Raw genomic sequence first — 12741 nt, forward strand, 5'->3', positions numbered from 1 at the left:
GATGAACGATGCGCGGCCCCGCGCTCGTTCATCGCTGGTCGGCTGTGCATGCAGGCCAATATGGACGATCTCGTCCATATTTGCCTGCACTTCAATGCAGCCTCGTGACGGGGGGAGTGAAGAAACTTCACTCCCCCGTCACTGCCCCCCCGCCGCCGGGTCGCTCGTCGGCCGTTTCGGCCGTCGGGCAGCTCGGCGGCGGGTCGGCCAGTGTGTAGGGCCCCTTTGAAAAATGACAGGAGCGGATTGGCTGGTGCAATTTCACTCGCAGTGAAATTTATCACTCATTGATAAATAAGGCATTACTTTGGGTATTTGGAGATGTCTATGAGTACATGTTGTGTTTTTGCTTGTTTGTTTTTTCAAACTTGTACCCTGAGAATATACAGAAGAAAAGAGAACTGTACAGGGATTTAAAGAAATATATCTTTTATTTATTTATTTATTTATTTTTATATTTCACAATTTTTTATCTGTAGTGTCATGCTATGGTACCATTTCCATAGGAATCCAGCATCTACAGGCGAATAATGAACTGGGTGTTTGTAGCCATTATTGTCCATTATCTACATTAGTAAGCTAAATTATCAGTGTCCTGTAGGCAGGGAACCACTGATGTAGTCACAGCATTTGCTAGCATATTGCTGTTCTTTCCAGTTCTTTATTTCTAGGCAGCTGTGTTGTGCTTAGTACACTCTGTACAGCTACAGTATATTATTGAATCCTAGAACTTATGTCCACGGCTGCGTATGAAAACCATGATTTAGCAAACACTTCTTACCCTTTGGCTGATCTTTTATCTTGGGCCCTGGGTTCCGCTATTTCTAGTGAGGCTGGTACGTTATACTCCGTTTGTAACAAGGCGTAGTAAATGAGAGCGTTGCATAGGGCTCTGCAGTATCTGTGACGTAAAGCACTCGCTGCTGTAACAAGTAGGACCTGATACATGAGACCCTTTAGCTGGTTATTTGAGGAATGACTATTTACATTCCACTCTGATACTGTGATAGCATGCTTAATGCAGGCAAAAGGGATGATTGTGTTTCTTTCTGCGGAGCTCCATTGGGCAGTTCTCTCATATATACACTGAGGCTCCTTACCCTTTAACACTGCAGGTAAATGGGAGACACTACTTTGACACCAGTTGCGTCAGGAAACCATTACTATATCACAGACATGATGGACCAGAAGTGCACATTCCAATGGGGGCAGAGTTATTAAAAGCAATGGCACTAATAATACTAGTAACACTCGGTAAGGGTCCTCAGGGAGGTTGCATTCCTTCTCACTCCTATATTTTACCCATTTCTCTGTCAGTGCATAGGGTCATTTAGTTGAGACGTGAGCTCAGTAGTGACCTCTGCTTGTACATTCAGGTAATCTCCAGGCCCCACTGGGTTATGACAAGTTCAGTTACTCATGGCGGAGCAAGAAGGGGACCAAATTCCACCAGTCCATTGGTAAACACTATTCCGAATCCTATGGGCAGGGTGATACGCTGGGGTTTTACATCAGCTTGCCGGATGAAACAGAGACTGCACAGGCGCTGCCAGACACGTACAAAGATAAGGTAGGTGGTGTATGCAGAGAACATTACATTGTTATCGCCCATCGGATAGAAAATGTTACCGGTTCATCACAATATCTGCTGTCCTGTGTTCTCTCTCTAAGGCTTTGATCAAATTTAAGAGTTACCTGTACTTCGAAGAAAAAGATTTTGTAGATAAAGCTGAAAAGAATTTGAAGCAAACCCCCAGCAGCGAGGTGAGTCACGGGATAAATGACTAAACGGCCTACAGGATAATTTCACTTTTCAAACAAGCTTCTGTTAAATATAATAGGGAGACCAGCACCTCTACACAGACATAGGACTGTTACACCAGAGGTTCCCAAACTGTGTGCCGTGGCTCCCTGAGGTGCCTTGGGACACTTGCAGGGGTGCCCTGGTTTGGTGGTACAGGACCAATTCAAATTATTCATGGTCAATATAATAGGCAAAACCAGTGCTGGTGGCTGCCAGTCATAAAATATGTGGCCAAACAGAAGCAAATCTTGTCCCTCACCACACAACTGACCCTAAAGATGACATGTAAACGCAATCTACTTAATGTAGTATGTCTATCTAAATTTCTCAATAAGAAATTTTTGGCCTAGGGGTGCCGTGAAAAAAATTCTGATATTCTAGGGCGCCGTGATTCAAAAAAGTTTGGAAACCACTGTGTGACACCACTCCACCTTTCTGCAGATGTTAGCCTGTTGCATTCATTCCCTAGCTGCTGCTGCAGGCAGCTGGATGGTGGTGACAGTGGAGAGCGATTACTGCTGCTGATGGTGACATGTTTGTGGCAGTAGTCTACAACTGGCATTTTATAGTCATTATGCACAGATCTGTGATACTACTGCGGAATAGCCTTCCCCCTGCTAAATACAAATCCTGAAAGGTGCTACTGGGATTCCCAAAAGTCCCTACAAAATGTATTTATGGGGTTGCAGTGATGAAACAAAAACAGATGTATTTTCAGCAACAATGATCATCTACACACATTGCATGAAGGTGGAATTATCCTTCCAGCTGATAGTGTGGAAGCTGCTTCACCACATACTTCCTGGATGAAGCGCTATTTCACCTTTTCAAAAACTTCTCTTTTTAAGCCACAGGCAAACTGGTGATGTGGGGTGACATAAAATGGAATGAATGCACTGTGATGTTTTTGCCTAGTGCACATGTAGTACATCAGTGAAAAGGTTCCCGGTTCCCCCACAGTTCTGTCTTTTTGGGGCTTTTTTCTTTCTGCAAATGTCTTCCCAGAGAACTTCAATCTAAACATGACTGGTATAGCCTAAGGGTGTTACATCCTGACATCACGTGGCCATTGCATTTATGTGTGTTCTCTCCCAACTGCAGATTATATTCTATAAGAATGGAGTCAGCCAAGGAGTGGCCTATAAAGATGTATTTGAAGGTGTATATTACCCTGCAATATCGCTGTACAAGTGCTGCACTGTAAGTGTATATGTCAGTCTGTGTGTTATGTGTCACGCAATGTGGAATCGGCCGCTCCCATGCAATCGAGTTTATGACCTAGAAAAGGTCCTCCAGCTGCTATGGAACTACATATCCCTGATGCAGGTTTAGCATGCCCGAATACCAAAACTATGTCAGGACATGCTGAGATGTGTAGTTCCATAGCAGCTGGAAGCCTGCATGTTGAATACCCCTGACTGATGATATAGCATAAGTTAGACCAGCAGCAGATAGTCTTCCAGCCTGGGGGTTGCCTGCTACACATCATTCTTGTATGGAGCACTTTGCTCATGCTATGTCTTGTGTTTCATATGTTTTTCTGCCACATGATTGATTTCATGCATTCAGAGGCACACTTCACACCCACTTTCAGCATGCCAGGGTATTGCAATGCATCCGACCACCTGATGAACGCATGTACAAGTGTCTGAGATTGGGTATTGCCGTGATTTCATCCTTTTCTCTTGACAAACTTGTCCATACAGCATGTGTGGCCCCTACCCTAAATCAGGCATGTCCAAACTGCGGCCCTCCAGCTGTTGTGAAACTACTTATCCCAGCATGCCCTGACACAGTTTTGCTGTCAGAGAATGCTAAAGCTGTGTCAGGCAATGCTGGGATGTGTAGTTTCACAACAGCTGGAGGGCCGCAGTTTGGACATGCCTGCCCTAATTGAACCGTTGCCAGACTGATTTTATAAAGCAGGACTGGTTGTTGCCACATGGTCACTGAAGATCCATGTAGGAGTGTGGGGGTTATCGTGGCGATTTTCATTGTGATCCAGTTAATTTGTTTTAGTTTCTGGACAGCTGGAAAATGCTTGTTCTGCAGTAGTCTGTTGTATTGCAATTTGTGTGTTTTAGGGATATATCTCCTAAGTACAGTTTATCAGCAATTTACCCTTCATATAACAGAGTATAAAAGGTGCGGATCATTGTATAAGTACTTTATCCTTGTCTTAGGTTTCTGTAAATTTTGGACCCCAATTCAGATACCCGCCAAAGGATGTGTCTTTCCGTCCGGTAAGTACTCATTCAGTAATATCTGTACTTCTAGAATCAGTAGCCTGCTCCTATATACTGTAGTGTTAAATAGCTTAGATCAGAGGGGGCCCTTTAAATAGGACTATTATAATGTTCTAGTGTTTTTGGTGTCATGGGAAAGCCACTGTGTATTGTGCAGTAAGTGATACAACCATTCCGGGACTACTCACTGAACGACGTCTGTAAAGAGAGAGACCCTTTCTGTGACTGAGTTTTGAGTACAGCCCTGACGTGGGCGACTGGTCTCTGTGCCCAGTTCTGTAAAGGGCTGAGACGTCAGCGATCTCCACCAGCTGTTCCATTTTCCCATTTAAGAGAAGGTTTTCCTTATAGATTTTGTTGTATGTTTAGCCCATAATGTTGCAGACCTGACCATACACAGCATGAAGCTCCTTTGTTTTGCCCCCACAGATGAGTGACATGGCATGGAAAGCAGTTGTGGAGCACACATTAGCAGATGCTCTCTATCATGTGGAAACAGAGGTTGATGGCAGAAAGAGTCCTCCGTGGGAACCATAACCCTTTTGATTGTACAAAAACAAAATCTATGTATTACTTTGTTATTATCTTGTCCTCCATTTCCCCCCCACTCCCATTAGATCACTGAAGTGACCAACTGGTCGCAGCACACGAGCGGAGGCTGATGGGTCTTCTGTACCAGCCCGTTCCACCTTGTGGGCACTCTGATCTTGTGGGAGTGACAGAAGCTGTCCTATTTCTCAGGGTTCCACTGTATGCAGAGGCTTAAGAATAATCCTGCTTTGCCTCCTTATTTCCTGAGCTCGGGCAGTGCTGTCACTAACCACCAAAGTGTATTCATTGAACAAAGCAACCCTTTTATATGTAGATCTTTTCCCCTCCATGGCCAGTACATATATGGAATGAAGAAAACATACCTCAATCCCATACTTGCATCCGTACAACATGGACTCGTGCTATCCTGAGAACGGCCCTATTGCTCAATTTTAATGTTTTGAAAATGGCACATTGGCAGTGGATGGGCATGTGTATACTTTCTTGTGACAGTCACACAGTCCCATTACATGAGGGGCAGTGTTCTTTTAGGACTGCTCTCTCCAGGATGCATTCCAGTTACAAAGTGTTGGGTGCTAATGGGATCTTAGAGGTGTTGACGGTTCAGTAAGTAAATCCCTTTATGATAACATTTTGCCTCAGGCCGGTGTGATTGCTGTGAATGCCTTACTGTTATCTGCATCCCAGATACTCCATTGTCTAAGCAAACTCTACCCCAGATGAAGGTCTGCAAAGTACCGTACCTAAACGCACAAAGTCTTCGATACGTCCTGGGAGGCTCTCTATGCCGCTGAATCTGGTGTTCATTCAGATGTAAGGAAAATATTTGTTTTAAATAAAAATAAAAAATATTATTTACAGGCGTATGTTTATTTTTAAAGCTGTACCACATACTAGGAGGGACCAACCTTGGTCATGATCACCATGCGCCCTAGTCTTCCCAGATACTCTACATATAGCTAGAGGTGAGTGGGTTCGGATTTACTCGGTTCTTTACGCCAGAATTATCGCCATTTCTTATTTTCTGGAACTTTCTTATTGGCTAACCAAAACACATGATGTCCGATAGCCAATAAGGAGATTCGGGTAAATCTGAGTAAAACCGAACCCGCTCATCTCTACATAAGCCTATATGTTCCCCTTTCACGTGTGTGAGAAACATGACTTTCTGAAGGCATCTGTGAGATGATGCCTGTTGGTTGGAAATTACTGTTCCCCACCAGATCCTATTGCCGTGGAGGCGCTTGGAATTTGGACACAATCTGTGACATTTGTGAAACTGGCAGGAAAAGTGTAGCCCGTAGAAGTTTACATTCATATTTAAACTGGAGCAGAGAAGATTCTAGAACCTGGGGCCTAATTCAGACCTGATCGCTTGCTAGGGTTTTTTTTGCAGTCCTGCGTTCGCATAGTCTCCACCCAGAGGGTGTATTTTCGCTTTGCAAGTGTGCGCACGCATGTGTAGCAGAACTGTACAAACAGATTTTGTGCAGTCTCTGAGTAGTCCATGACTTACTCAGCCGCTGTGATCACATCAGCCTGTCCGGGACCGGAATTGACGTCAGGAACCCTCCCTGCAAATGCATAAACACGCCTGCGTTTTTCCAAACACTCCCTGAAAACGGTCTGTTGACACCCACAAATGCCTTCTTCCTGTCAGACTCCTTGCGAACGCCAGTGCGAATGTATTCTTCGCACAAACCCATCGCTGAGCGGTGATCCGCTGTGTACCCATGCGACGTGCCTACGCATTGCATTGCATGCGCAGTTTAGACCTGATCGCAGGCTGTATGAAAACGCAGCCTAGCGATCAGGTCTGAATTAGGCCCCTGGTTGGTTGGTATGGTCCACAACAGCTGGTCTCCTACCATCTTGTCACATAGACATTACGTTGGGGGTAAGCTTTACTAGGGAATGGGGCACATTATAAACAACTGCTGCTCCACCTATGCCACCTTGACCCCTCACTGCCCAGCACAGTAGTTTCGGGGCTCTGCCTGATCTTCTCTGTTTTATTCTGAAGAGCTTTGTTCCTTTCTATATCCGTATTGTCTGCCGTTTATTGCTGTGTATGATATTATTATAAGATTGACTTACCTCTTCTCTCAGTGGTGCGTTTCTCCTCTAACCGACCATGTTTTCAGGATTGCTGTCTCTGGAAACTGGTCGGATACTTGCTGACCCAGGCAATTAGACAAATTGCCTGTGCATTAGACAAAAGAAAAGCCTAACACCGCAAGCTGAAAAAACACTGCCTGATATGCACATTTAGAACATGGTCTTTTCCTTATGGGATTATGACCCCAGTGTACAGCACATGGTGTTAGTACCCAAAGGCTATTAGGGGGACAATGTGCACGCCATATAATAGAATATATATGAATAGCTGTGTACACAGCAGTCAGCAAAGAATATTGTTCATGCAGGCACATGTCTCTAGGTGTCATTCAGGTTGACACTGCTGTGCATGTGAGCTGCTACTGACGTCGCTACTGTCATTTTCCATGTACAGGAAAAAGGAATTACTAGCTTGTGAGCAGCGCTGCCTTACCTCTCTCTGTCTGTTATTATCTAGTGCCGCCTTATTCCTAACTGTAAAGCACAACAGAAATAACATAATGGAAACGTTGTAGTTGCTGAATAAAGGGAAGTGCAATATATTGATTCCTATACAAGGATCTATGTGAACGCGTTGTTCAGGCTGACACTGACCTGAGTTTTATGCTTATTGCATCTCGTCCTATGTAATCTTTTTTTTTTTTTTTTTCTCTAACGTCCTAAGTGGATGCTGGGGACTCCGTCAGGACCATGGGGAATAGCGGCTCCGCAGGAGACAGGGCACAAAAAATAAGAATTTACTTACCGATAATTCTATTTCTCGGAGTCCGTAGTGGATGCTGGGGTTCCTGAAAGGACCATGGGGAATAGCGGCTCCGCAGGAGACAGGGCACAAAAAGTAAAGCTTTAGGATCAGGTGGTGTGCACTGGCTCCTCCCCCTATGACCCTCCTCCAAGCCAGTTAGGTACTGTGCCCGGACGAGCGTACACAATAAGGGAGGAATTTTGAATCCCGGGTAAGACTCATACCAGCCACACCAATCACACCGTACAACTTGTGATCTAAACCCAGTTAACAGTATGATAACAGCGGAGCCTCTGAAAAGATGGCTCACAACAATAATAACCCGATTTTTGTAACTATGTACAAGTATTGCAGATAATCCGCACTTGGGATGGGCGCCCAGCATCCACTACGGACTCCGAGAAATAGAATTATCGGTAAGTAAATTCTTATTTTCTCTATCGTCCTAGTGGATGCTGGGGTTCCTGAAAGGACCATGGGGATTATACCAAAGCTCCCAAACGGGCGGGAGAGTGCGGATGACTCTGCAGCACCGAATGAGAGAACTCCAGGTCCTCTTTTGCCAGGATATCAAATTTGTAGAATTTTACAAACGTGTTCTCCCCTGACCACGTAGCTGCTCGGCAGAGTTGTAATGCCGAGACCTCTCGGGCAGCCGCCCAAGATGAGCCCACCTTCCTTGTGGAATGGGCCTTAACCGATTTAGACTGTGGCAGGCCTGCCTCAGAATGTGCAAGTTGAATTGTGTTACAAATCCAACGAGCAATCGACTGCTTAGAAGCAGGCGCACCCAACTTGTTGGGTGCATACAGTATAAACAGCGAGTCAGATTTTCTGACTCCAGCTGTCCTGGAATATATTTTCAGGGCCCTGACAACTTCTAGCAACTTGGAGTCCTCCAAGTCCCTAGTAGGGGCAAGGCACCACAATAAGCTGGTTCAGGTGAAACACTGACACCACCTTAGGGAGAGAACTGGGGACGAGTCCGCAGCTCTGCCCTGTCCGAATGGACAAACAGATATGGGCTTTTTTGAGAAAAAACCACCAATTTGACACTCGCCTGGTCCAGGCCAGGGCCAAGAGCATGGTCACTTTTTATGTGAGATGCTGCAAATCCACATATTTGACTGGTTTTAAACCAATGTGATTTGAGAAATCCCAGAACTACGTTGAGATCCCACAGTGCCACTGGAGGCACAAAAAAAGGGGTTTGTATATGCAATACTCCCTTGACAAACTTCTGGACTTCAGGAACTGAAGCCAATTCTTTCTGGAAGAAAATTTACAGGGCCGAATTTGAACCTTAATGGACCCCAATTTGAGGCCCATAGACACTCCTGTTTGCAGGAAATGCAGGAAACGACGAGTTGAAATTTCTTTGTGGGGCCTTCCTGGCCTCACACCACGCAACAAATTTTCGCTACACGTGGTGATAATGTTGTGCGGTCACCTCCTTTCTGGCTTTGACCAGGGTAGGAATGACCTCTTCCGGAATGCCTTTTTTTTCCTTAGGATCCGGCTTTCCATCGCCATGCCGACAAACGCAGCTGCGGTAAGTCTTGGAACAGACATGGTACTTGCTGAAGCAAGTCCCTTCTTAGTGGCAGAGGCCATAAGACCTCTGTAAGCATCTCTTGAAGTTCCGGGTACCAAGACCTTCTTGGCCAATCCGGAGCCATGAGTATAGTTCTTACTCCTCTACGTCTTATAATTCTCAGCACCTTAGGTATGAGAAGCAGAGGAGGGAACACATACACCGACTGGTACACCCACGGTGTTACCAGAACGTCCACATCTATTGCCTGAGGGTCCCTTGACCTGGCGCAATACCTGTCCCGTTTTTTGTTCAGACGGGACGCCATCATGTCCACCTTTGGTATTTCCCAACGGTTTACAATCATGTGGAAAAAACTTCTCAATGAAGTTTCCACTCTCCCGGGTGGAGGTCGTGCTGAGGAAGTCTGCTTCCCAGTTTCCATTCCCGGGATGAAAAACTGCTGACAGTGTTATCACATGATTTTCCGCCCAGCGAAAAGTCCTTGCAGTTTCTGCCATTGCCCTCCTGCTTCTTGTGTCGCCCTGTCTGTTTACGTGGGCGACTGCCGTGATGTTTTTCCCACTGGATCAATACCGGCTGACCTTGAAGCAGAGGTCTTGCTAAGCTTAGAGCATTATAAATTTACCCTTAGCTCCAGTATATTTATGTGGAGAAAAGTCTCCATACTTGATCACACTCCCTGGAAATTTTTCCCTTGTGTGACTGCTCCCCAGCCTCTCAGGCTGGGCTCCGTGGTTACCAGCATCCAATCCTGAATGCCGAATCTGCGGCCCTCTAGAAGATGAGCACTCTATAACCACCACAGGAGAGACACCCTTGTCCTTGGATATTGGGTTATCCGCTGATGCATCTGAAGATGCGATCCGGACCATTTGTCCAGCAGATCCCACTGAAAAGTTCTTACGTGAAATCTGCCGAATGGAATTGCTTCGTAGGAAGCCACCATTTTTACCAGGACCCTTGTGCAATGATGCACTGTTTTTAGGAGGTTCCTGACTTGCTCGGATAACTCCCTGGCTTTCTCTTCCGGGAGAAACATCTTTTTCTGGACTGTGTCCAGAATCATCCCTAGGCACAGCAGACGTGTCGTCGGGATCAGCTGCGATTTTGGAATATTTAGAATCCACCCGTGCTGATTGTAGCAGTATCCGAGATAGTGCTACTCCGACCTCCAACTGTTCCCTGGACTATGACCCTATCAGGAGATCGTCCAAGTAAGGGATAATTAAGACGCCTTTTCTTTGAAGAAGAATCATCAATTCGGCCATTACCTTGGTAAAGACCCCGGGGTGCCGTGGACAATCCAAACGGCAGCGTCTGAAACTGATAGTGACAGTTCTGCACCACGAACCTGAGGTACCCTTAGTGAGAAGGGCAAATTTGGGACATAGAGGTAAGCATCCCTGATGTCCCGGGACACTATATAGTAGAGATGAGCGCCTGAAATTTTTCGGGTTTTGGTTTTGGGTTCGGTTCCGCGGCCGTGTTTTGGGTTCGACCGCGTTTTGGCAAAACCTCACCGAATTTTTTTTTGTCGGATTCGGGTGTGTTTTGGATTCGGGTGTTTTTTTCAAAAAAACCTAAAAAACAGCTTAAATCATAGAATTTGGGGGTAATTTTGATCCCAAAGTATTATTAACCTCAAAAAACATAATTTACACTCATTTTCAGCCTATTCTGAACACATCACACCTCACAATATTATTTTTAGTCCTAAAATTTGCACCGAGGTCGCTGTGTGAGTAAGATAAGCGACCCTAGTGGCCGACACAAACACCGGGCCCATCTAGGAGTGGCACTGCAGTGTCACGCAGGATGTCCCTTCCAAAAAACCCTCCCCAAACAGCACATGACGCAAAGAAAAAAAGAGGCGCAATGAGGTAGCTGACTGTGTGAGAAAGATAAGCGACCCTAGTGGCCGACACAAACACCGGGCCCATCTAGGAGTGGCACTGCAGTGTCACGCAGGATGTCCCTTCCAAAAAACCCTCCCCAATCAGCACATGATGCAAAGAAAAGAAAAAAGAGGTGCAAGATGGAATTATCCTTGGGCCCTCCCACCCACCCTTATGTTGTATAAACAAAACAGGACATGCACACTTTAACCAACCCATCATTTCAGTGACAGGGTCTGCCACACGACTGTGACTGATATGACGGGTTGGTTTGGACCCCCCCCAAAAAAGAAGCAATTAATCTCTCCTTGCACAAACTGGCTCTACAGAGGCAAGATGTCCACCTCATCTTCACCCTCCGATATATCACCGTGTACATCCCCCTCCTCACAGATTATCAATTCGTCCCCACTGGAATCCACCATCTCAGCTCCCTGTGTACTTTGTGGAGGCAATTGCTGCTGGTCAATGTCTCCGCGGAGGAATTGATTATAATTCATTTTAATGAACATCATCTTCTCCACATTTTCTGGATGTAACCTCGTACGCCGATTGCTGACAAGGTGAGCGGCGGCACTAAACACTCTTTCGGAGTACACACTTGTGGGAGGGCAACTTAGGTAGAATAAAGCCAGTTTGTGCAAGGGCCTCCAAATTGCCTCTTTTTCCTGCCAGTATAAGTACGGACTGTGTGACGTGCCTACTTGGATGCGGTCACTCATATAATCCTCCACCATTCTATCAATGTTGAGAGAATCATATGCAGTGACAGTAGACGACATGTCCGTAATCGTTGTCAGGTCCTTCAGTCCGGACCAGATGTCAGCATCAGCAGTCGCTCCAGACTGCCCTGCATCACCGCCAGCGGGTGGGCTCGGAATTCTGAGCCTTTTCCTCGCACCCCCAGTTGCGGGAGAATGTGAAGGAGGAGATGTTGACAGGTCGCGTTCCGCTTGACTTGACAATTTTGTCACCAGCAGGTCTTTCAACCCCAGCAGACCTGTGTCTGCCGGAAAGAGAGATCCAAGGTAGGCTTTAAATCTAGGATCGAGCACGGTGGCCAAAATGTAGTGCTCTGATTTCAACAGATTGACCACCCGTGAATCCTTGTTAAGCGAATTAAGGGCTGCATCCACAAGTCCCACATGCCTAGCGGAATCGCTCCGTGTTAGCTCCTTCTTCAATGCCTCCAGCTTCTTCTGCAAAAGCCTGATGAGGGGAATGACCTGACTCAGGCTGGCAGTGTCTGAACTGACTTCACGTGTGGCAAGTTCAAAGGGCATCAGAACCTTGCACAACGTTGAAATCATTCTCCACTGCACTTGAGACAGGTGCATTCCATCTCCTATATCGTGCTCAATTGTATAGGCTTGAATGGCCTTTTGCTGCTCCTCCAACCTCTGAAGCATATAGAGGGTTGAATTCCACCTCGTTACCACTTCTTGCTTCAGATGATGGCAGGGCAGGTTCAGTAGTTTTTGGTGGTGCTCCAGTCTTCTGTACGTGGTGCCTGTACGCCGAAAGTGTCCCGCAATTTTTCTGGCCACCGACAGCATCTCTTGCACGCCCCTGTCGTTTTTTAAAAAATTCTGCACCACCAAATTCAAGGTATGTGCAAAACATGGGACGTGCTGGAATTTGCCCATATTTAATGCACACACAATATTGCTGGCGTTGTCCGATGCCACAAATCCACAGGAGAGTCCAATTGGGGTAAGCCATTCCGCGATGATCTTCCTCAGTTGCCGTAAGAGGTTTTCAGCTGTGTGCGTATTCTGGAAAGCGGTGATACAAAGCGTAGCCTGCCTAGGAAAGAGTTGGCG

General features: G+C 46.1%; 1 protein-coding gene across 4 annotated transcripts in view; it reads left to right on the plus strand.

The window, feature by feature from the left end:
- ASH2L (ASH2 like, histone lysine methyltransferase complex subunit) overlaps positions 1-5460 on the plus strand; it is a 62591-nt gene extending 57131 nt beyond the window's left edge. For all 4 annotated transcript variants that reach the window (XM_063931615.1, XM_063931617.1, XM_063931618.1 and 1 more), the window contains exons 12-16: positions 1377-1570; positions 1672-1764; positions 2906-3004; positions 3988-4047; positions 4480-5460. In XM_063931615.1, coding sequence (XP_063787685.1) covers positions 1377-1570; positions 1672-1764; positions 2906-3004; positions 3988-4047; positions 4480-4587 — 554 coding nt within the window. In that variant the 3' untranslated portion in view covers positions 4588-5460. The remainder of the gene's footprint in view (positions 1-1376; positions 1571-1671; positions 1765-2905; positions 3005-3987; positions 4048-4479) is intronic.
- Positions 5461-12741: the final 7281 nt, after the last annotated feature.

This window comes from Pseudophryne corroboree, chromosome 6 (genome assembly GCF_028390025.1).
Source record: "Pseudophryne corroboree isolate aPseCor3 chromosome 6, aPseCor3.hap2, whole genome shotgun sequence".
Lineage (NCBI taxonomy): Eukaryota > Metazoa > Chordata > Amphibia > Anura > Myobatrachidae > Pseudophryne > Pseudophryne corroboree.